The sequence below is a fragment of the Narcine bancroftii genome, chromosome 5 (genome assembly GCF_036971445.1).
Source record: "Narcine bancroftii isolate sNarBan1 chromosome 5, sNarBan1.hap1, whole genome shotgun sequence".
Lineage (NCBI taxonomy): Eukaryota > Metazoa > Chordata > Chondrichthyes > Torpediniformes > Narcinidae > Narcine > Narcine bancroftii.
Window position 1 is genome coordinate 123,813,718 of NC_091473.1, and position 25,993 is coordinate 123,839,710.

The 25,993-nt window shown below is 36.6% G+C and overlaps 1 protein-coding gene across 11 annotated transcripts in view; it reads right to left on the minus strand.

The window, feature by feature from the left end:
* The window catches only part of ptprfa (protein tyrosine phosphatase receptor type Fa), a 411,563-nt gene that overhangs the window by 173,537 nt on the left and 212,033 nt on the right, over nucleotides 1-25,993 (minus strand). For all 11 annotated transcript variants that reach the window (XM_069938995.1, XM_069938994.1, XM_069938991.1 and 8 more), the window contains 4 exons: nucleotides 11,895-12,164; nucleotides 10,442-11,023; nucleotides 8,240-8,373; nucleotides 7,115-7,259 (listed from right to left, as the gene is read on the minus strand). In XM_069938995.1, the coding sequence (XP_069795096.1) occupies nucleotides 7,115-7,259; nucleotides 8,240-8,373; nucleotides 10,442-11,023; nucleotides 11,895-12,164 (1,131 nt within the window). The remainder of the gene's footprint in view (nucleotides 1-7,114; nucleotides 7,260-8,239; nucleotides 8,374-10,441; nucleotides 11,024-11,894; nucleotides 12,165-25,993) is intronic.

Below are 25,993 nucleotides of genomic sequence, written 5' to 3' on the forward strand. Positions count from 1 at the left end.
ATTTCACTTTTCATATGTAACAAAGGTCACTCTTTTAATTCCCTCCTTATTCTCTCTATTCCATTACCTTCCCTTATTAATTCTTGTCTATACTATCTATATTTTCCTCTAAGTACAGATACATTCACGTATGCACATTATATCTATTCACTCTTATACCTCTTTACCCACATACATATCAATCGTGATCATTTTTACTCTCATTACCCGTCTTCATCCCTCAGTCTATTTTTGTAATTGTTCTGCAAATTTTCGTGCTTCTTCTGGGTCCGAGAATAGTCTGTTTTGTTGTCCTGGTATAAATATTTTCAATACCGCTGGATGCTTTAGTATAAATTTATACCCTTTCTTCCATAAAATCGCTTTTGCTGTATTGAACACCTTTCTCTTCTTTAGGAGTTCAAAACTTATATCTGGATAAATGGAGATTTTTTTGCCCTTTATACTCCAGTGGTTTGTTGCCCTCTCTTACTTTTTCCATTGTCTTCTCTAGTACCTTTTCTCTTGTAGTATATCTTAGGAATTTTACTACAATAGATCTTGGTTTTTGTTGTGGTTGTGGTTTAGAGGCCAATGCTCTATGTGCCCTTTCTATTTCCATTTCTTGCTGTAGTTCTGGACATCCTAGGGTCTTAGGGATCCAATCTTTTATAAACTCCCTCATATTCTTGCCTTCTTCATCTTCCTTAAGGCCCACTATCTTTATGTTATTTCTTCTGTTATAATTTTCCATTATATCTATTTTTTGAGCTAACAGTTCTTGTGTCTCTATCGCTTTTTTATTAGATTCCTCCAATTTCTTTTTTAAGTCTTCTACCTCCATTTCTGCTGCTACTGCCCGCTCTTCCATCTTGTCCATTTTCTTTCCCATTTCTGTTAAGGTCATATCTATTTTATTCATTTTCTCTTCTGTGTTGTTTATTCTTTTTCTTAAATCATTAAATTCCTGTGTTTGCCATTCTTTAAATGACTCCATGTATCCTTTAATAAGAGAAAGTACAACCTTTATCTTGCCTTTCTCTTCTTCTTCTATTTCACTGTACTCTTCATCTTCTTCTTCCTCTGGGTTGGCCATCTGTTGTTTCTTTGTTGCCCTTTTCTTCTCTTCTTTCTTGTTTCCATTGTCTTCTGTGTTCTCTTCTTGCTGCAGGTGTTCTGCAGCTGTCATTGCCGGCTGTGGAGATCGACTCCCCAGCTGGTCCCCCCTCCCGTCGGTGTGTTTTTTTTCATGCGCATCGCGCATGATCGACTCCTCGCGCATGCGCGGTTGCGCACTTTTACTCGGCTCAGCGAGCCATTTTTGTAGTCCACTATCTACCGACCTGAGGGAGCGGGTTTCTCTCTCCACCGCGGGCCTCTTCGAACAGGTAAGGCCTTCACCTTCTTCCTCCGTTGTCTTCTCTTCCTCTCTTCTTACCATTGCTTTCGATTTTTCTTTTTTTGTCGCCATCTTCTTTCCACCTTTATACTCACTTTTCTTTAACTTTTATTTCTGTGCCTTTGTGTTTTCCTTTGTTTTTCCCGACTTTTCTGGAGAGGGCTGGAGTTCACCGTCCGGCCACTACTCCATCACGTGACTCCTCCGCTCCCCAGTCTTTTATGGCAGGAGATGTAGACTTTTCCAACTGTTCTATATGTGAAGGACTATCTGATATCAATCCTGAAAGCCTAACGCCAATTTTAAGTTATGGCCCTTTGTTGTATAGTATCTCAGAGGCAGCAACTATTTATTAGCATCTTTATGAAGGCCATTCTTCAAAAAAGGGGGAAACATGACATTCTATATGTCTCTATGTTCCAATTATTTCAATTATTTCCCATCAATTATCTTTTATTTTATTTATAAAGCAAAGAGAATGAACAATGAATTATTTATATAGGTTTCAGAATCAGATTTGTGATTTCAACTAGAGATGCATATTTGACCACCTAACTGTATCACAAGATTAACTAAAATATTTTGTTAAAACTAATAACTAAATTTGTAATTTCTGAAATGAATGAGATGCAAATGTGTCAAATTTTATGAGACAAAACAAAAAATATCTGCCTGAAATGAAGCAATTTCAATCTGAATTATTTGCAAGTGATATATGATAATTTTAGTCTGTAGAACTTCATCTCAGAGAGCAACAAACATACAACATTATCTTGTTTTTTTTCAGTTACCCCTGCATCATATTATACATTAGAATTTGCTGTAATTGACAAGTACCTCTTTAAACAGTCCCCCATTTTTCAGGATCAACAAGAGCAAATATTATGTAAGCTTTTCTTAAGCCATTCAACCCTTTCAATGCCAGCCATAGCTCAAATGATAACATACTCTCCAAAAGCTATTTTCAAATACACAAATAGGTTTTTTGACATGGAATTTGCATGATTTTTCCGTTATGAAGAGCCTCCAATATGCTAAAACCTGAAATCTTCTGTATCAGTCCACCTTTTTATATGGCATACTGGCATTGCAGTATCGAAAGAGGCGGACATGCAACTTCATTGTGTCGACGTTGGCATGACATACAACATGCGCGTCTGACATATCCTTCAAAACAGAACAAAATTACTGTAGATCTGGATATCCTGATGATGCTCGCAATGAATATGTATAGCACACTTTGAGCGCAAACTAATTTCCTGCATGACTTCATGATGCGCAGATGGATGCAGAATCGATGCGAGCAATGAATTTGTGGGATAAGAAATACATTGCAGGAGAATTTGAAGAGAAGCAGGAGGCAGTTTGAAGCAAAAACACGAGAAGCCACTGACAGAAAAGGTTCCTTCTTGTGAGTCAATCGCACTACTGTCGGATAGAAAAATGTGGAGGAGAGAGAGACCACACGGCCCCGTGCTCTAGTCTAATGTTCTGAACAGTTTTGATAAAGATGAATGGAGGGATCATTTCCGTATGTCTCACGACACTTTTAACTTTGTATTGAGACTCATTGAGCCACATTTAAGGTGCAAGGCAACAAACTGGTGACAACCTCTGGAACCTCGGCTTAGACTCGTCGTTGCTTTGTGGTGGTGTGCTACCCCATGTGAATATCAATCCATAAGTTGTAATTTTGTCTTTTTCAATCTTTTTATTAAGTTTCAGATTAATAAACATAAGAATGATATAAAGGGATCAGGATTGCATTAACAACGGTTAACATATACAAACACAGACATTAAGCAACATATGTAAATCGATCCTCCCAAAATCTTAAAGACCATATATGAAAAGAAATCAAATTTTATTTTTAAAAAATCCCCATAACTAAGAAATAAAACAAAAAAGAAAACAAAAGGTGGGCTACCATGTTTCAGTGGTTAAACAATTATTTTGTGGTTAATTCCACTCCTCTGTATTCACAAAAAAAAATTGAAAAGGATTCAGAAAGGATCGACTTACATCATATGAAAATGTTGAATAAAATGGCCTCCATGTTTCTTCAAATTTAAGTGAAGGGTCAACAGTACCACTTCTTAATTTTTTCTAAATTTAAACATGGTATATTTTGGGAAAACCATTGAAATGTAGTAAGTGGTTTAGTGTCTTTCCATCTGAGTAGAATGGATCTCCTGGTTATTAAAGTAACAAATGCAATCAATCACACGACAAGCTGATGCAGATAAGTGGTCTGAGTCCAAAACTGGTTGTTCAAAAAGTGCAGTAATAGGATGAGGTTGTAGGTCAATGATCAAAACTGCTGAATATCAAAAATATCTTTTCAATATTTTTCAGGGAAGGGCAGGACCAAAACATATGTGTCAGGGATTACATCTGTCACTGGTGAGGTTAATAAGTTGTATTTATGGTGTCGGTGTGGCCACTATCTGTGTGATGGTATGCCAAGTAAATGGAGCATTGAAGAGGGCCCTATTTAAATGTTTTGTTGACCTGCCAAGTGGTGCATGACTCTAGGACACAATGGACACATTTGCAGAATGGGAGTATCCAATGTGTGATGGTGCCATTGATGGCCGACATATTCCCATCCAATCCTCCCATGAGGACCTCTTAGCTTATTACAACAGGAAAGGCTGGCACTTGATTATTCTACAGGCAGTTGTAGACCACAAATACTGGAAAGGATCATGCCCTGAGTTTGAGCTTTATAAAGCGATTCTTATGTCTTTTTAAACACAGACTTCTTGTTGTTCCAGCTTCATAGATGTGTATGTGGGTTGGCCTGGGTGCACCTATGATGCTCGAGTTTTAGCCAACTCACCCATCCATTAAAAGGCCAAGGAACAAGGAGGGCATCTCTTCCCACATGAAGTAAGTTAATGTACCCCACGGTACAGTGATTTATGTGTCACTCTCAGAGGGTGCATAAGCCACTTATACATCTACGTGGTTATGTCCTCAGAAATCAAAAACTGTTAATGGAGTGGAGATCCCTGTGCATCTAATAGGAGACACAGCTTACTAACTCAGGAAGTGGTTCACTAACCACACCGCGTTTGATCAACGGCAGTGTAACTACAACTTCAATTTGAAATGGGCAAGGATCGTGGTGGAAAATGCTTTTGGTCGTCTCAAAGGTCGCTGGAGTTGCTTTGTCAAGCAACTTGATATTAATGCCACTTTTATATCAGATGTAGTTGTTACATGTTGTGTTCTACACAATATATGTGAGTTCAACAAGAAACACTTCTTGCCTGAGTGGAACAATTATCTACCTGATCTCCCTGAGGAGCCTGAGCGGGTTGCCTATCAGAGTGTGCACGCACACAGTTTCACAGCGAACCGTGAGAAAATTATGTCCGTTCTGTAAGAAATTAAACCAGTGAATGACTGATACATTGTAAAAGAATAGATGGAACACTTCCATCTGGTACACTTGTCTTTCTGTAAGAAATTAAACTAATATATGACTGCATTTAGTAGATATATCTGATACACTCTAAATTGAAATAAAAATTTCAACTGCATTTAACTTTTTACAACTGTGCAATAAAACCATTCATCGATGACTACTTTAAAAAGTCACATTACTGCAGTAAGTGGAGGAGGGATGAGGAAGAGGGTGATTGAAAAGACTCGTATGCTTCATGAGGTCACTACGCTGTGGTGTCCGATAGGGTTGATGAGGGTGATACTGCTGAATGGGTGTTTGTGCCACTGGCACTGGTGGTTGATGCTGATGTGCAGAGGATGAAATTAGATTCATCATGTCCCTCATGATTGAGGCTTGGTTTTACATTTTTTGCTTGAAATCTTTGAAACCCTGCCATCTCCTATGCGCAGGTACACATGTGGCCATCTCCGCCTCCTGTGCTTCTGTCTTCATTGGCTCCTCTGGAAGCCTCTGGACTTCCTGGCGAATATGCTCCCTCTTGGGCATCTTCATGGTCCACTGACTGCAGCATCTCCCACATTTCCTGGGACACCACTTGTGCCTTTGTAGGTCTCGGTCTCTTCCTAGGTGGCTGGCACCCTGGAAAGCAATGAAACACAAGCTACATTAGCAAGACTGCTCTTTATGGGAAGACGCACTTACATAACACATGATAAAATTTGTTGATCACAATAAGAAATAGGTTTTTACCTGGTTGCTCATCGTGGCGCAGGAGCTACGTTGCTCGCCTCAGTTTCCATGCCACTCTGGACTCCAGTATCAGGAATGCTGTTTGAGGAGGGAGAAGCATCTGGAACCACATCTGGGGTTGATGGATCTTCAGTGTTGCTCCTTAGTGCTCCTGGGTGTGTTGAATGGCTTGTGCCCCAGGTGGTATTACAAAGATTAAAATAGGGCCAATTCAATTACCCCCTACCACTCCAAGCTTTACAGTCATTAACCTAGTGATACTTTTAAGCTTGCTAAACACTTGGGACTTGTCACAATTAAACCCCTTTTCCCTAATTTTTAATGCCACACAATCTAATATTGGTCCATCCTTCACCGTGCTCATTATGTGGTGGTTGATTTCGTTCTCTGCACGGATGGTGAGAAGCTTGCAGATCTCAGAATCACTCTAGCTGGCAGACATAGTGGTTATCGGATGCTGATAACTGAGTGTCTGTTTCAAATTTTCAAATCTTACACTGAAATGTCATGTGTATTACGCGTCATCAAACATCATATTCATTGGTCAAGCTGGTCCAGAAATGTCTGCAGTGCAGTTTACACTGCAGGCGGTTTGGAAATTTTACTAGTTGCCTTGGTTAAAAAAAAACCAGGACTGGAGTGGCACCCCCATTCCGGTTCCATGCTTTTCACTCAGCATGCGGTCTGGAAAAAAGGGAATAATGACCTGGAACAAAGTGGCTGTGTAAAAAGCATAAAAGAAAATAAAGGCCAGTACTCTGTCTTTTGGATGGTTTGTCATGTCACTTGGAATTCAAAATTGAAAATGAGCAGAGCTGATCAGCAGTGTTTTTAGATCATCAAGTGAAGTAGATTTAATCTTCCTTTGAGAATTTGTGCAGTAACTGGCTGTTGCAATTTTAATTCATAACATTACCTGATTGCTGTTAAGCATTTTGGGATAACTCAAGATCATAAAGATATTTAGCAAACTCCAAAATGCACTCCTTGAAAGAGAAACAGCATTTTAATGTCTTCTGCTACACACACTCCTAATGTTAATCATTTTTTGACAATAATTGTGATGAGTTAAAGTCTCACAAAAGTTAATTACTTGGAAATCCAATTTCAAATAACAAGACTAAAGATTAAACACATTCAAATCAGCTCATTTAGTGTTGATTTCAACAAATGAGTTTAAGACTTCATTAAGTGCACATTATGTTGTAGCTTTCGCAGGGGTACAGTGCTAATTTTTTAGGTGCTGGAGCTCACCAAAAACAGCGACAAGGAGGCGCAGGAGCTGCTCCCTGAGGTGCCGGAGTGGCACTCCAGTGAGCTCCGGCAGCACTGCACCCCTGATTGCAACTATTTTCAAACAGATCATTTTCCATTGTAATTATATAATTTAGCTACAATCAGATTATATTGAAATTATTGTGAAAAAGTTATTATGTAGAAATAAGTACATTCTAAGGAACGGACTAAAATCAAATAAACAAATGCAACTGTACCATCAACCAAGCTTGAGCACGTTCTCTTGACTTCTATCTGCCACTTGTACAGAGGAAAACAGAGATTTTAATACTTACTGGATTGCATGGTTCTTGCAGAAATTATTTGTGTGTATGCTCCTAAACCATATTCCGAGCGTGCTGCTAAACGGAAATAGTATGTTTTGTCTGGCTTTAGGTCTTCCACAGTGTATGAAGATTTAGGGTCAAAGATGACATGCTTCTGTAAAGCAAATTCAGCAAGTCCTGGAATTATTAATTGTAAAAAAAATTCTTACCTGTCTTTTTCTTTGAATGCTAGACTGAAACTGTGAAGTATAATTTAGAGTAAGAATTTAAGTTACATTAGATCTTTAGCCTGATAAGTGGATGAGACCTATTTGCATAATGCTTTTGAACAACAATCTAAATAGCAAGTTACATAAATTATATAGCACCAAATTTAAATCTCGGATTTTTGGAAAAATATGAAATAAATGCCAAACCTAGTTCAAGTTGAATTTTGTATTTCTAAGTCAATTTTAATTCACATACTTACACAACACAGTATGCAATCAGCTATTTTTTGCATTGTTATTCACTAAAAAGCAAAACAGTTAAAAGTTGCTTTGAAGTTTAAGTGCACACCAATACATTATTTCCGAGTTACCAGTAATTCTATGTTAACTATGTACCTTTGCAGTTTTCCTTTTTAAAAATACTTCCATGATTCTCATTACATTGGTTATCAGTAACAATGTACAACTTCACAACTGCAGAGCTTTTTAAGGTAAGAAAGAAATGTTTCTTATTTTCCAGTCTTTATCAAATTCAGCGAGCTTAAAGATTTTTTTAAAAACTGCTGTATCCAGTTTCTGCCTCCATTTTCATTTGTAGTGTTTCAAATCCTAGTTTATGCTGAAATGGATAATTGAGCTTCAAAGAATATGAAAAATTTGTTTGCATTTAGCAGCGAACTATTCACTGCTCAAACTCATATTTTGAAGAAAGCCCCATTAATAATCGCACTTCAGTTAAGAAAAATCAGTCTGGCAGAAGGGAATGTGGTGGAAAATAATATGAACAAGGGGTGGCATTTCATTCAACCTTCTTCGCTAAGTTACCTCGAAAACTAATAGAAAAGGGCACGGCTTTCACTGAATAACAGCGAGATCCTTGCACTTCCCTTTATTTTTCCCGTCACTATGGATGTGGATCTCATACCTCTTTACCATCGATCTCCTCAGTATACACCAGTTCATATTTGAGTATTTTTTCTTGTTGACGCAACACCCAGGAGAGTGCAATACTGGTATCAGACTCTGCTTCAGCTCGGAACTCAGCTGGTTGAGCAGGTACTGTAAAAGGATGAAAATGGAAGTAAAGAGAACAATCTTTTTAAATACATTCCCTTTTATACCTAAACTTCACATGGTTTAAATTTCTCAATTAATTTTTCTGGCAGCAATTCTATTAAAACTATTTTGCTTTGGCATTTAGCACAAACTCCAAACAAGTAGTCCTCTATCAAAATAAAAGTCCTGAGTTTTATCAATTATTATTTTCAAAAATAATTCAGCTTGGTAACTGCTGTTATTAGCTTAGAAAATCAAACATCTCCTGATTTCAAGCTGAACCAGGCAGTTGTTTGGATGTCTTGAGAACAGGCTGAAGCCCTGTTTTCAATGATAAAGTGACAGCCCTTGGACATCTGCACTCTGATTCTGTACTCCTCACTGAATTAATAGAGCAGTGCAAACTCCTCAAATTCTCTTGCTTTTAGGTTCAGAAATGTGTCTGCTAAACTATTGGCAGGTGAGCCTGGCACAAGTGGTAAAATCCAATTGAAATTAATGGGAAGAAACAGCTGTCAGGACTTCAGTAACTCAGCTTTCTTAAAGTATTCAATTAGTTTACGAGTATTTCACTGACATTCACATTCAGTCTCAGTGACAGTTTTGACAGCCAGTTAGCATAGCCTCCAGACTTCCCAGCTGTCAAAGCCAATCTGGGAGTGCAGCCAGCCACTTGCACTAAGCCTGTTGATTCAGCTGAGAGTTGACCTCCTAGAAGATATCTACATCAGTGCTGGAAGAAACAGAGCAGATCAAGGGCAGGTGACAGCAACCTATTTTCTTCACTTCCGTTTGGATACCTGAAGGTGCATATAGGAAAGCAAGCATGTTTTTGCCATAAGTAATACAACAGTCACATTTTCATAAGTTTAGTCTTTTATATTTGGATACTACATTGGTCACAAAACTTACTTGCTGATGCAAGGCCCATGTTACTTAACCTTTAAAAGAATCTTTCATGTATTTTTTTAAATTCAGTATCAATAGTTCTTGGACCATGTTAGTCCATACCAAACAATTTTAACTAAGAAGGAGCATGTAACAACATGAATTAATCCAGAAACACTAGAACTAGTGCTGAGCATGCACAGCAAATGTTGGCAGACTATTTCGGCTTGGAAACTTCACAGTTAAATTTAATCATGTCCTCAGATAACAACCATTCTTGGCTTTCCCAGTTGTCACTGGAAAGCAATAACGAAGTGTAATCCTGGTGGAATGCCTTCAGGCTCATTATACTAGGCCAAGATTCACATCTGTATGAACTGAATAAAGGCCAGTAATCATAAATATATCACTTCATTTGCTTACTCAATAGCACTATAACAACTGAAAAAGATGGAATGGCTTTCCACGTAATTACTATGTATAGTAGACTGCAAAAAGATTTTGTCAAATATAAATCAGTTGAACCTAGCAGGGGTGACAAAGGGAAAGTTACAGTTGCACTCAATATTGTTAGCTTTTTGCTGATACGATGAGAAATGAAGGTTTTTAATTCACTGATTATGGTTTATTTACTACCCAACTGCAATTATTTGTTAACTGAGTGACTTGCTCGGCTATTTTACCTCACATCATTGTGTCTCTGGAGAACAGCACATTTCCTAATGAAGGAAGGACACTGGCATACTAAATGTTGTTTTAATGACCACCCAGCCCTTTGATGATTATTGATGATGGCTTTTAAACTTTTGATTTAATGACTTGAATTTAAATTCTCTACCTTTCTACTGGAATTCAAATCTTGAAATCAACTGTCCAAAGTCAATGGATTCTGGTTCAGTAGCTTAACCACCCTTGCAGGATGCTTGGACTTTACGAATAAATCAGTCCACTAACTCAATCTACCAATCAAAAGGAGTGACTTATGTGGGGGAATTGCAGACTGCTAACAGCTTTGAAAATATTTTGTATACGAGTCATCATCCTCTTCATAGGAGGCAGCTAGGACTTTTAATACTGTGACAAGAACCTGTGCATTTCCCCTTTCAAAGGATTTGTCCTCCATTTATCCAGGTTTAGAAATGAAATGTTAAACAGACATAGGAAGAAAAATTATGTGACTCACCTCCTTGTTGGGTTTTAACTTGAATCATTTCAGATGGCGGTCCATCCCCCATTGAAGTGAATGCCAGTACCCGAATGCTGTATGTAGTGCCCGTTGTTAAGCTACTGATGGTTGTTAAACGACTATCATCCAAATTATGTTTATACCACATATTCAAAGACAACTTGGAGTCAGTTGTGTAGTATACCCGATAACCCCGAATCTGTCCATTGGGCTCTTCTGGCTCCTGCCACTGGATTAACATGGTACTGGCACTAAGCATACGTGCCTGAACTTTTAAAGGTGGGCTTGATGGAGCCTGTTCACCTGTCCGGGTTTCAATAATTTCACTAGGAGGTCCTCTGCCAATATTGTTTACTGCAATAATTCGGAATTCATATTCTGAGTATGGGCTGAGACCCCCGATGCTATATCGTGTGGTAGCAACTCCATCTATCTCTTGGAAGGATCCATCAGAGGATTTTGGTTTATACTGAATCACATAGAATGGTATCATTTCCATATTTCCTGATTCCCAAGTTAATGTAACACTGGTAGCTGTTGTCTCTGTAACGCTTGACATTGTTGGTGGCTTTGGTAAAGCTAGAATGCACAAACAGTTATATTTATTTGTCATTTAAAGATGCAAAATAAATATTTTGATTAGTAAACCATGCAACAAAGCGTGATTTCAATTACTCAATGTATGACCATTAAATTTTAAACCCAAGTCACTTTCACAATACAAAGGATTAGATACAAAAATTGTAGACTCAAATATAAACTAAACTGTAAACAGTTGTCAAAATTTGCTGCAAAATCACCACAAAGATGTTACATTTCATTAGGGACAAAGTAGGGCTTTCAGTTCACTAAATCCATGCTCTCATCAAGCACTCATTTATACCAATCCCATTTTCCCCGGTCTTGAAGAAGGTCATGCTTGACCTGCTCCTCAACACATTATGTTTGGCTTCAGATTCCAGCACTTGCATCCAATTTTATTCTCCCCTCTTTCCCATCAATTCTTCCCAGATTCTGCCACACCCTACCCACTAGTGGAAATTTACAAAAGCCAATTAACCAAGTCTTTGGAATGTGGAAGGAAAGTGGAGCACCGAGAAAACCTATGTGGTTACAGAAGGAACATGTTAACTCAATCCAAAAACCACAAGAGGTCAAGATTGAACCCAGGGTGCTTGAGCTGTGAGGCAATAGCTCTATTGGCTCCACCACAAACTAATATCCAAGTCAATGAAACCAACTTAGAAAGAAATCCATGCACTCTTATTCTTATAATTTTGTCACACCAACAAGGAAGTTATTTTATCAGGAGGGAATAAACGAACAGCAGTTACACACTCTGCTTTTTGGTAGGGAAAGGTGAAAACCAGAAAGGAAAAGTTAAAATGATAGGACACTTCGATAACAAAGGCAGACAATATGAATTTAATCATCATAATTTTTAATTTACCTTTAACAGTTATTTGTGCTGTAGCCTCAATGACACCCAGTGAAGACATGGCAACACACGTGTAGCTCCGAGATTCCTTAATATTAACCAGTTCCAGAACATTCCGCCCAACAGGCATATCCTCTTCGGGTGTCAATTCTACTGCTCCAGTCACCCATTTCACATAGGGCATGGGTGACCCCACTGCTACACAAGTGAGGTTGATGCTGCCCCCTGGCATCACTTCATGGCTAGTGGGTGGGATAGAGAACCGCGGAGGGACACGGCGCACTGAAAAGGAAGATATTTCTGGTAGTAACACAGAACAGCAAGTTTGAAATATTACAATCCTCATCCACCCATTACCGCACGGTTTTTTGGTAAAGACTAATTGCTTCATTGGGAATCTGAATTGCAGTATCTAGCCAATACCTGAATAATGCAAGCACCAAGCATCAGTGTTTGATGACTTCTGTAAATTAAACATGAATGAACAACAGAAGACTTGTACTCCACTTGCATATGTAATTGAGTGAAAGAAATATACAGGTACCTCACATTTTAATCACAAGTTGTATTTGTAAATTAAATAGATCTGAATGTAGAATTGTTTTCATTTCAATATATATTTGAATTAAAAAGCAGTATTAAATTTCAAGAGAGTCTTGGTAATTTTGTATGCAGCAGATATTTGGAAATTTAACGCAGGGTTCTGTTTTTGCTACCAGGCATAATTAGCAAATCGTTTCATGAGCTAATTCCAATTCTCAATTTTCCAGGTCAATGCCGTACAAAGAGAGGGAGTGCACAAGCAATCAGGAAATACCAGTGAAATCGCACAAATTTAGTTTTTCTATAGGAATGCAATATGCTTTCTGTAGCAAAACTAACTTTTAATAACTCCTATGAAGCGATCGACAGGAACAATGGGCCCTACCATATCATAAGCACAGCAGTGAATTAATTCCTCAATTATCTTCACCTACAATGTTTTCTAAATAGGCAAAACATTACTAATTGCAAAAAGCATGCAATTACAATGCAATAAAGAATCATTTCTCCAAATCCAGAATAGAGAACACCTTGGTTCTTGCAGGATAAAACACAGATTTCCATATTTGCACTCCTTTTGTTTTGTTCTAACATTCAAAATATTGGTGAGGTTCCCCGAACATCACAATCAAGAATGACTGTTTACAATCTTACATGTGTTATACTCTTTTGAGAATTTAAAATATGGAAAGCTTGAAACTAAAAGATGCATCATTCACTTTCTTAAAACAAAGGTATAATTTAAAATGTTGTGACTGAAGTTTCCAACAAAATACAGTATATGCTTATAGTGAGTGGGCTGAACAATTGTACAAGAAAACAAATGCTGGAGAAACTCAGCAGGTCATACAGTGTCTTTATATAGCAAAAGTGAAGCGACATCATCAATGTTTCGGGCTGGAGTTCTTCATCAACGATTCTCCCACACCTTGATGAAGGGCTCCGGCCCGAAATGTTGGTGATGTATCTTCAATTTTGCTATATAAAGGCACTGTTTGACCTGCTGAGTTTCTCCACCTTTTGTGTGTTTTTTTCACTTTACCACAGTGTCAACAGAATCCTGTGTTTTACCAATTGTACAAGAATGGTAGACTGCGCAACACCATATTTTATTTTCAACTTCTGAAACAAAATTAAATTTGTAAAGCATTTGGAAAGGCATAACCATAGTTATTAAAATCAAATTAAATAGTTGATAAATTATTTTGAACAAATACAGATTTCCCAATTAAGTCTTTAAAATATATAAATTGAAATTGAATAGAAATTTGAAAATCACTTTAAATTCCCTCCTGCTCTTGACATTAACATGCATAAATCCAAAAGAAACTGAAGCACATGGCTTCATGCCAAATTCCATGTTTGATGAGCAGATGTCATTTACCAAAAAAAGTGCTGGCTTTTGGAGGTTGTTGGTTTTTGGAATTCTGGATAAAAAGTTAGTCACCTGTAGAAAGTGCATTAATGCATAACAAAATGTTTTGAAAAACCTCACAAGTGAAGTTAGTCACGATAACTATTGTAGAACCAGCAATGTAGGCCAGATGTGTTGTGCTTATATTTTAACTTATTAACAGGAAAATGATAGCTCAGAAGGGTAACTCATCTTTGTTCAACTGTAATTTATGATTAGTTTTGAATGGTTTCACTTTATGGATTTTGCAGTTTGTGTTATAAATATGTACAATGAATGCCCTTGCATAATTTTGAACCTGTTAAATGTCATTACAGATATTCTTGGAGAAAAAAAAATCCTCCATTTTATTTGGCATATAGTCATTCATCAGCAGTGGAATAGAGACTGAGTGCTGAACTTGATCAGCAATTAGGCTGCAAGTACCAGAACTACCGTATTTAATTGCTAGACATATTTGGTTTGAGTTACAGAAATATTCATCACTGAAGATGCTCAGCTCAGATGGCTTCATGTGATTAAGTTTTGTCTAGGAGTGTTTTAGTGGTCTTCCTTGTGCCTCAGTATGGGAGAAATAATTGTGTCTATTCCTAAGTTGGGAATTAATCACCCAGTCCAGATCATCATTTGCTGTAAGCTACAAAAAGAGAAAAATCAAACATGATATAAAATACTCCTTTAAAAAATGTGGTGTGATTGCAGCTACCAATTTTGCAATTTGGAATTCTTTCAATAACTTATTTTCTACAAATATCAACATTTCAGGTAACCCACGATTCTTCACACCCAATATAATAGTAAGTATGCAACAAGAAAACTTCATTACCATTAAAATATTATTCACTATCGATGGTACACATCAACATTGTTTTGTTCGAGTACAGTTCCATGACCTGAATCATGAGTAGGTATCATCAATGCTGTTTTAACTGAGAGTAGTGTCTGGCTTAGATTAGCTGCAGTGTTATGAAGTTTGTCTGTTCTTCTCCAAACTGGATGTTTTGCTCCTGCTCCTATTTAATGCGCAGGTAGTTATGGAGAATAACCCCGCCATTATTCATGGAAATGGAAATGGTTTCACATGATGGCGATTTATCAAACTGAACATCTCCAGACTATTAAATGCTGATCACTGCAGTCATGTTTTACGAAAATGAAAAATTGCTTTTGAATAATAACGTTTGGATAAACTATTGATAATGGGGAGTTCATTTCTACTGCACTGTAAAGGTGCAGTGACCAAATTACATAAGTTTGCCATAAGCTAAAAATGCAGTGTGCTTACATTCAATCATCGTGCATTAGAGGCTTAGCAGTTCCCATGCAGTTTAATGCAAGAAGTTACAAATCAGAGTAGGAGGGACCAAAGAGCGAATGCAGTTAAATCTTAAAGTAAAATGGTTTCCACAAAATTCTACACACAAAAAACAAACACCATGCACTACAGGATTTCAGAGGATTTCACGGGTGCACATCAGACATTTATGATGGAACTGCATTGCGATTAAGACTACAATTTAAGTATCAGAATTGAGATGGTGGTCAAAATTATATTTCCACCCAAAATGATTCTGCATCTCCAACTGCACAAGTAATTGCAATTACCCTTTCTTATTTTATGCTACACCTTTTCCTAAATTTAAACTCCCAAAATATTGCAGACCAAATTAAATCTTACCAGACCCACCATGTAGAATTGATATATTTTCCATGATAATGCTGAATTTTTGCTAGTCTTTTGACAGAACTCGGCATAATCATATCTACACTGATAACATTGACAAATTATTCTTCTGTAACATTCTATTTGTGGACCAGCTTTGTAGTCACTTTCCCAATCACAATATTTGAGGATGATCTAAGAAAATTATCTGAATTTCCACCACCAGAGCTAAGCAATCAAAAGAAACATAATTTAACTGCAAAAAAAAAGCAACACAGAATTTATAATACCCAATTTTAGAGTTAGAATGCTTGAAACAACCAATCTCATCTCTGATCACTACAAATGTGATGGAAAAAAAGGATTTATCCCCACCAGATAAAAATGAACAAACAAAAAACAAAATACTAACTATTCTTATCTCCCAGTTTTTAGATAGAACTTTAGCCTCTAATTTGACAGTAACTGCTCATCTAGCCTGCGGCTAAAATAAGACCAGGTTACAAAGGTTCTAGTCTTAATAAATAAGCTTGCATCCAGTTACAGAAAATCAGTTCCCAAAATATGGGAGAATAGTTGCTTATAAATGCCAGTATGAATTCAGTAGGGGAAAATGGAGAAATGTAGTGCATAATTTAAAAAAAAGTAAATTTACAAAGATTAACTCATCACCATTCAAAATGTCTCATGGCCAAATATGTTGTTACTTTGGACCTGATATGGAAGTTTAATCTAGTTAGAGCAAGATTTTTAGAATTGTACCCACATGTTTAATCTGCTAACATTTTGTTCAAATTATTGCACATACTATCAATTCCAATTCAGATTCAGTACAGGTATTAGAATTATTATTGCACCCATTCCAGTCCCATTTGAAATCAGAGTTCAACTGATACTGATGTCAGCACTGAGTTAATACTATGGAGATTACTATGGAGTTAAATTGCTAAAATTTGCTTGTAAATTTTAAGTACTTCCCCTAAAACTCATAACAAATCAGATTATATTTGAACTATAATTGACAACTTTATCATTGCTAAGTTGCTGAGGTACTTTATTTCCAAATCCTTCACATTTCTGTTTTCTGGTTTTAGTGAACCCTGTGACATATAATTTGAAGATTTCAAATACAAGTACTGGTAGTAATAATAACCAGACATCGGTCCCTTAAGAACATTCCTGAATGGAGACTGCAGCTGTGATGCTTTAACTTGTTAGATGTTTTACAAAATGAAATGCAAGCCACAATGATATGGGTTAAACCCCAAACTCTTTTCATGCAAGCATGTACAGTACATGTTAAATGCAAACTCAGAGGGAAAAAAGAGGGAAAATAATAATTCAATATGCTCTGACATTAACATATCATTAATACTGAACATGTATTAATTTCTCTGTCACTTTCAAGCTGGTAGCTGGTATTGTTTCAATGGCTTGCTTTAAGCCACGACTGTTCCTACAGTCCTCAACCAATTAAATAATACTGTCAATTAACAGATGATTGAAAAAATGAAGTAAATACTCTTTACCAAAAAAAAGATCTTATTTGCAAGGAATGAGATCCAAAAGCTATTGTTCATGATGACTTCAGAGGTGAAAGACACTGACATGACCCAGTTATGAGGACAAGTGTTTCTCCTTAATTTTTACATTCCCCAATGAGAAAAAAAGAAAATGCTATAAAGGAAAAACTACCCAAACATCAAATTCCTAAATAAATGGAAGTTCAATAAAAATGTAGAAAATAATTAAGTTTGAATTTTAGCCGTGGTATTTCTATGATGCTCTAAAACTGATGTTACAATTTGTATTTTCTCAGTTTTATATAACACAGTAATGACCTCCAATGAGCAAGAATAACTGGTGACTGATCAATGCCATTTAACTAAAAAATTAATATAATATACCAAAGTCACATTTTTTTAGATACAGGTGTACTTCCAAATTAGAAATTTTATGAATACTTTACTGCGTAACTTTCCAACATCGTACCAACCGGATTTAGTGATACTTTTTTTCATTTGAACTCTTCTCATAAGGGTTTAATAGGTAACATTTATAATAAGTTACTTAAGTTTGCAATCAAATTCTAATGGCAAAATTAAAAGGGCCTGGGAAGAGGAACTTCAGTTACATCTTCCAGAGGAATCATGGGAGAAGATCTTAGGATTTGTTAATACCTCTTCAATATGTGCTTGTCATTCTTTAATTCAGTTTAAAGTGGTACATCGGGCTCATATGTCAAAAGAAAAATTGGCCTCTATTTTTTCTAAAGTTAGTCCTATTTGTGATAGATGTAAATCAGAAGTGGCTTCTCTAACTCATATGTTTTGGTCATGCCCTATATTGGAGAGGTATTGGATATATATTTTTAAGACTTTGTCAACTATACTGGATATCAGTTTGCAGCCTAACCCATTGACTGCTCTTTTTGGATGTATAGTTCCAGAAGTGGGATGAGTTCCCACTTCCACATATCGGGTTGTAGTCTCTTCTACATTATTGGCTAGAAGAGTTATCTTATTTAAATGGAAAGATTCTAATCCACCTACTAGATTCAATGATTCTCTCAAATTACATCATGTTTAAGTTTAGAGAAAGGTAGAAGTTGTACATTTGATATTTTTGTTAAATTTGAAGAGATTTGGTGACCATTTATAAATAATTTCCACATGACTTAGTTAATATAATTATTTTCCCTTCCACACTATACTTAATGTTATTTTCATTCTCTTTGTTGGTAAAGACCAGATGATGATATTTATTCATAAGTTCTAAGGAAAGGCTGCCCAGTCTTTTTCTCTTTTTTTCCTTAAATTAGGTGGGGTTTTATATAATAATTTTTTTTAATTTCAGTTTGAGATGAGAATATATTAATTAATTGTGGTGTAATGCAATATGTTATATCATATGTTGTCATATAGTAATATTTTTTCTTCTATTTTTGATTATGTACTCCTATTCACCTCATGTATTGTTCACCAATTAATAAAAAAGTTGAAAAAGAGAAAAAAAAAGAAAAATGGCTGCCTGTAAAGATTAACAATCCCTATGGTAAGAAATTCCCCTTAAAAAGGGGAAAATACTTTCAGATAATGAAATAAATTAAAGTTTAAAATTATAAATATAAATGTTCTCTGAAGCAACACACAAACTGTTGGTGAAGATGGGAGGAAACATTCAGCCAATGGAGTCCCAGGTGCCCTGCCCATAGCAGCTGTTTGAATAAAATTGTGTTTGAATAAAATGGCCACGATGAAGAGCCGACCGATGTGGTGTCTCTCCCAAAGTGTCTCCCTATCCTTGCCTATTAAGAATTTTCATCTTTATTCGTACAGTATTAGGTATGCAGGCATACCCTGTATAACATGGTTTGAAAAGTGCGGATTTTGATATAACATGGTTTGAAATTTCTGACCCGCAGTTTTAAATTTGCAACGTTAAAGTATTATTGTTGATACTTAAACAACCTTATAATCCTTTGCAAGACTCTAGTTTATAATATTTGAAATATACGCGCTGAGCTGTGGAATAGAGAGAGCTAAGTGACTATGTTGAAAGTTATTGCTGACCCCGCTGTGATTGGGCTCCCTGCACTATTCTGCGGTGGTACCGATCTAACGTTTGTGAAAGTCTCAAATGAGTGATTTGACACAAATCTACATTAGACAAATATTTTCTTAAATAAACGATGTTCACTTATTGCTAATAAAGATCAGTTTTATATTTTTCCCCTTTATAGGATTAGAACGCATTACATCACAACTCTGATTTTCTGAAATTGGATTCTCCGAAACCCTCAATTATCCAAAAATTAAAAAAAAAATTTGGATAAATGGTGATATCCAAAACAAATCAGAAATCCTCATTTATCCAAAAATTTTAAGAGCCGAACTGACTGGGGACCTTGGGCTGTTGGTGGCAGGTGGGATGTTGGGCTCCCGGCAGCAGCGGGGACGTCGGCCTCCCGGCAGGAGCACAGACCTCGTGCTCCCAGCAACAAGAGCGGGAACTTCGAGCTCTGGGCAGCAGTGGGGCCTTGGTGGGGAGATGTTGGTGATTGGTGGTGGCCAGCATTTTTTTGGTGAGAATTAAACAATTTTAATGCTTAAAAAGCCTTCCCTTGTTGTTTGTTGTTGTTTATACACTGTCACAAGTGATTTGCTGTTGCTATGGGGCTATTTAAAAAAAAAGACCAGTTCTCCGGAAAAAAAAACTGTTTATCTGAAATAAGCACGATCCCAAGCATTTTGGATAACCAGAGTTGTACTATACATTAAAGTGTATTGAAATAATGCTTTGAACAATGTGGTTTTCCACGGCAGTAACCTTGCTTGGACCATATTAACTATATTGTACAGTGTATGCTTGCATTAGTAACGGCAGTGAAGTTAGTGTGACGATGACACCAACAGGCCAACAACTCAGGCTCGAATGTAAATTTAAACTTTGTAAGTGACTGGAATCACCTGATGAAAGTGAACTTTACATAATTCAGGACTACAATACTGGTTTTTTCATTACTTTACATTTTGCACTGGCTTTTATTCTTAATGCAGGTGTATTAGTTAGACATTGTAAGAGTGGGTCTCAGGCATCCAGAAAATTCGCATACCTGGCATCTGTAATCCCCATAGGTGCCAGATACTGCAGGTTTTAATATATTTTACAATGGTACTTGTTTATTAATTGTTTTAAGCTCATGCTAATCTGAAAGATTTCCTTTGATTTTTCCTGAAAGCTTGCAGGTGAACTAGGGAAGATACACATCCTACAAAACCTTTTTTGTTGCCTCCCCCGATAGTCATGCTGGAAGAGGAAAAAAGATATGGAGAAATGCCCCGGTCATAATGAGAGGTATTAGAATCAGAATTATTCAGAAGCAAGAATAAGGGCCCATCAGCATCACTGGACATTATTGTCATTAGAGGCAATAGCTTGAAAAACTGGCTGAAACTAGGAAGATAAATGTTTTGTCCGTTTTTTCCTGGATTAGGTTCTCCCTGTTCCTACTTTTCAAATTTAGTGAACAGGCTAGAGCTGATGTAACTGAATGGATCGCCAAGCTAATTCAAAAAGCAGTTCAGTCAAATATGTGAAGAAGAATCTGCAAAAATACAATACACTAGACAATGCCCAGCTGCAGACTTTCTGAAAGATTCACCTTGTATTATATAGAGTAATGCAAGAACTGCATATGATGGAATCTTGTGCAGACATTGAGAAGCTGGAGGGACTTAATAGGACAGGCAGTATCCAGGAGAGAAATTGACTTTTGGGCTGGGACTCTTTTTCAAGAAAATGGATCCTGACCTGTAATGTTGACAGTCCAATTCTCCCAAAGATGCCTTTCAAGGGGTCCTCACAGGTAAATCTCTTTAGTCAATTTCATACAGAAAATGCTACTCAAATGAGCCAAGATCTTTAATCTTTTATAGATCTATAGTCTTTTATAGATTTGATATTTTGAGGCTCAGTGAACAGCCAAACTATTCTGTATTATTGGACCAGTAAATATTGGAGTCACAGCTAGTGTTGACTGTTTTATAAAAGATAAAACATTATTGTGCAAATGAAGTCAGATTCAGAAACTTGTACATTTGTAAAAAAAACCCCACATTTAAAAAAAAACTCTTGGAAAAAATATGCTGAATGGTATGTTTAGAGAAGGACTTTAAATCATATTTTGTCTACTAACTAACAGTAGATGTTGTATAAGTAAAATCTCCAATCTGGACAGTGTGGTTAATATACTTAAAGGAAATATTGCAAATGCAGTTTAATTGTTTTTCTCCCCACAGTTATAGTCATCTGAATGTGGCAGCATACTTCTCCAGAAAAAAAGATTTGTTTGTGCTAAAAACAACAGAATTTTTGAGCATTACAGAAGGATAAACTATATATTTTCAAGCAGATCAAAATTTCAAATGAGTAATCTGTTATGTCTGAAATATTACCATGAGACATGATGATCAGACAAAACCTGACAAATTTTTTTTAAAGAAGTTGACTTTGAAACTGGAATTCTAGAATTAGTGCCTCAAAATAATGCTCATGCAGCTACCAACTGAGAAAGAACCAGAGAGCAGTTAAGATTCTCTTCATGGCGCAGAGCAAAGCCAGTGATTGAGAACAGAAACCAACATTAACATGCAGCACGCTGACACTTCCATAAGATTTTAAAGAGACATTTAAGCAGGAAGTTATTAGATTCCAACAGGTAGGGCTAGGCCATGACTGGCAAGGTGCCAGAATCCCCAGCTCTCCACTGTTTCACTACAGGACAATCCATTTGGCATGGCGTAGATGGATAAGAAGTGAAAGAGACCAACCTTCTCGCTGATCTGAGAGATGAAGGGTTTGATGGTTGAGTGCAATGAGGATGAGGAGGGAATAAAAAGACAAGGAAAAACACAGAGAGTAAAAACAGGCCAGGCTTCATCAATTCTCTCAGCACTGAAAAAACAAGACAAGACAATAGCATGGTGGTTTCACAACTTCACACCTATTTGCGCGCGCACATACACACACACACATCCTATCCTGTAATAATGGTACCATGTGTCACACACCTAAAAATTCCCCATTGTGTGCATGAGTATACTTAACATTTCCATTACAGCACACTTGCCGTGAAGAAAAATTGTGATGAAATAAATAAAATAGCAGATAATTCCATTAATTCTGGGCTGGGAAGTGCCATGTAAACCTTAACAGTTAAAAAAATCAAAGGGAAACTATTTCAAGTGGAATTTATCTACAGCACAAAATCAGACTAACGCATACACAGATCTTTCAAACTTATATTGTTACCCCTCCTTGCTTTAAGTAGTTATTTTAACAGATCTTTAATTGATTTGGTCCTTCTTTCCCCACACCCACCCCCCCCCCCAATAAACCAGGAGTAAACATTACAGGCATTAGAAAATTATTGCAGCAATTGTACTTGGAACATATATCAAGTTTTGGTATTTTGATGTATTACAGTCATCCCAATATGTTTTGTTTTGCTCTCTGCTTCACTTCCCAGCCCTTCATAAATTTTCAATACTTAAGGAGTAAAATAAAGGAATAGGACAATGTAGTCAGCGTGCTCAGCACATTGTTTTTGTGTTCTGATTGAACAATATGGAATAGAAATAATGTTAACAACAGACAAATTAGTGACAATATACAAACGCAATGCATCCTGTTTCTTGGAACAGGGTTACCGTAATTTCCAGTCAGATGACAATTATTTTAAAATTCTGAAAGTTCAAAAGGAAAAAATGTATAATTTTCAATGAAATAAATATTTCAGCATTCATTCAACAGCATGATTCACAATTCATTTTGGACTTGATTTCGACTAACAGAAAGATTGAAATAGTTCAGCATTAATCGTATAGATATTTAAAGCATTAAGGCAAAGCTACTTTTGTTTGCAGACTCCATTTTCCATAACCTAAAAGGACGACTGCCTTAATGGAGTGCTTTTGAACATCAGTCGTCAGTTTTCCTGTCATTGGTGGTATGCTTCAACATTGGTAACTTATATAAATCACTGCACTTGGTTGATGATGTTAAGAGAAATGGACTTTACATATCCACTCTATCCAAGCAAATCTCGGTTTTTACGGCAATAAAGAAAAACTGTCCAATACTTCATTATAGATTTAGTTTCACCAGTTCTGCCAAAATACATTTCTCAATTCTCTTTCATGCAAACACACTCTTCCTATATTAAGACAGAGAGCAGTATCTAATTGATGTCTAATTTGTAAATCACACTTATTCTCTGTATTTATTTTTGATAATTTTATAAATAAAAACATTCTGCTTGTCTTATTAACTGCATTATCTACTGCTGATTTCAGAAATATGTGGATTTAATTTTGGAGGGTTCTCTGCTCTTCTGCACCAAATAACATTTAATGCCTCATTTGTTCTTCTCATATCTCAAAGGAACCTTTGGTCATGTCATAATATGTTACAAACGTAATATACATAATCTACTTCAACTTTTATCTATCATAAGGCAAATAAAGAGTCACCACAAGCATTGCCTGGTGCCCCTAACAATAGGAGAAATGAAAAACTAAAAGAATGTCCCTTCAGGGTCAATGTCCGTGGATTCACCTCCAGTGCTCCTGCAGCACCTGCAGCTACACAGATTCCAGTTCAATCCATTAGCAACGCGAGCTCCAGATGCAAGCCTCAGGCCTTTCAGGAGCACTTCTTTTTAGACTAAAATGTACTTACTGCTATCCTGCTGACCTTAGCAGCCCATTGATGTAATTTTGGAGTCTACAAAGGGAAATTTACAAATATAGCTACGAATGATAGGTTTTACCTGAAAATTTAGATCTCTTAGCAATGTTGGCACTGCGGTGAGGGAAGATTGATCAGCATTGTATCCTCAGGTGAGGCTGTAATAGAGGAACGATGAACTGGCCAGTTTTCAGGACTTATGCACTGATTCAAAGGCAAGCTGATCTTGTAAATGGCTCTGAGTATGTAGGTCCCAGCCATAGCACAAATATGATTAGGAATAAATGACTTTTTTTCCTTTTTTTCCTTTCTTTTGATTTTGATAATATAATAGATAACTGTTTTGTTCAATTGTGAATAATGCAAACATTGATAAAATTATTATAGAAGAGAAAGAAAGAGAATTGTAACTTTTTATAAAAAGAAATGTTATAGCTTTCTTGAAAAGAATATATCATCGTTTTTCTCCTTTGGGTTGGGTTTTTATTTCTATATTATGCTTTAATATACTATTAGCAATGTGCTCTGGATTTTTAAATTATGTTCATATTTGGGGGGAAAATCCTTTTATTTTAATTATTTTGCACATTGTATAATTGTACTATTCAATTGTTTATACTTTAAATATTAATAAAATTATTTTAAAAATAAAGAAATAAAGGAAATTGTAATTTTTTTATTATGGCTATGGTAAAAAACACAATGGATTCTGCTTTTTTGTTATTAATCAAAATCACTATTCAGGTTTTCAATACAACTGATGGCAATTCATTTTTCACCATAGATGATACCATTCCAAAAATTTGGAAGCCAGAAATCCAAACCACCTGAGAATCTTGACTTTTCAAAAACTCTCCAACTCTAAATTATGTGGGCCTTTGTGTGCGTGTGTGCATTCGTAAGTGTCACAGATGCACAGCGCTAACAAGCAAGCACTTTATTTTTCTTTAAAACTTTTTTTGATCAATGAAGCATGCTGTTTTTGCTAATGAATAAATTATCAACATTTATCTGTTCATCTCTTCTTTATTCCTCTTTTTTAATTTTAATTTTAAAAGTACTACCTGAGAATCTGGAAAAGCTGAAAACCTGGACCAACCCAATCCCTGAGCAGTCTGAATTTTTGGACTTCTACTCTACGGATTAGGATAGAATGGGATATTGTAAGTTACTGTCAATAGTTTGAGAAGAAGAAGAATATCCACAGAAGACGCTGCAGTTTATGCCTTTGATTAGGGTTCTCTTAGCACGGTGAAAATTAAGGAACAAACTCAACAGAGTTAATCCTGCAGCTGTAATTACAATTGAAGGTGGCTCACCTATCATAGAAACAAGTCTACAGCAGATGCTATCTCACTGGCTCTACACAAAAGCCCTGAAACACCTGAATAGCAAAGATGTATATATCAGGATACTCTTTATCGATGACAGTTCGGCATTTAACACCATTATTCCCTCAAAACTGATTAACAAACTCCAAGACCTGGGAATTAACAACCCACTCTGTAACTGGATCATGGATTTCCTCACATCCAGACCACAATCAATGAGGATTGGTAAGAATTTCTCCACAATCTCCATCAGTACTGGAGCACCACAGGGCTGTGTTCTTAGGTCCTGCTCTACTTACTTTACACCTACAACTGTGCAGCTCAGTACGTCAATACATGTACTCCCTGACATATGTCTGTGTTCCGTTCTGGATGACTGGTCGTATCTCGGAATGGACATATGTCCGGGAATTGCACTCCCTGTGATACTGAAGAGTGAAATGATCCATTTCCTTCCGTCATTTATCTCCCAATCCTTCTCATTCTCTCTGTGCTGCGGACCCCGAGCATCCTGTGGACTCTACTGGCCTCTAAAATCTGACTGACGTCCAGCATATTGAGCAATGGAATCAGAATAAATGGGACACAAGGAGTTAAAATGCAGTGAAATATCTCAACATGGTGGCCAATAAGGCCAGCTCTTGCGAGAGCTGGGACACCAGCCAACATTGCAGCCACCAAGGCCAGCTCACGCGAGAGGTTGGCTACCAGCCAATATGGTGCCACCATAGATAGGCCAAATTTTCACCGTAATTGCTTAAGTTTTATATTTTAATTTAAAAAAAAAATTCACTCGTATGTGCGGATGTACGTAAGTCACATAGTCGAGGAGTACCTGTAATACCATCTACAAATTTGCCGACGATATTGCGGTAGTGGGTTGTATAAAGGAAGGGGATGAGCCAGCATA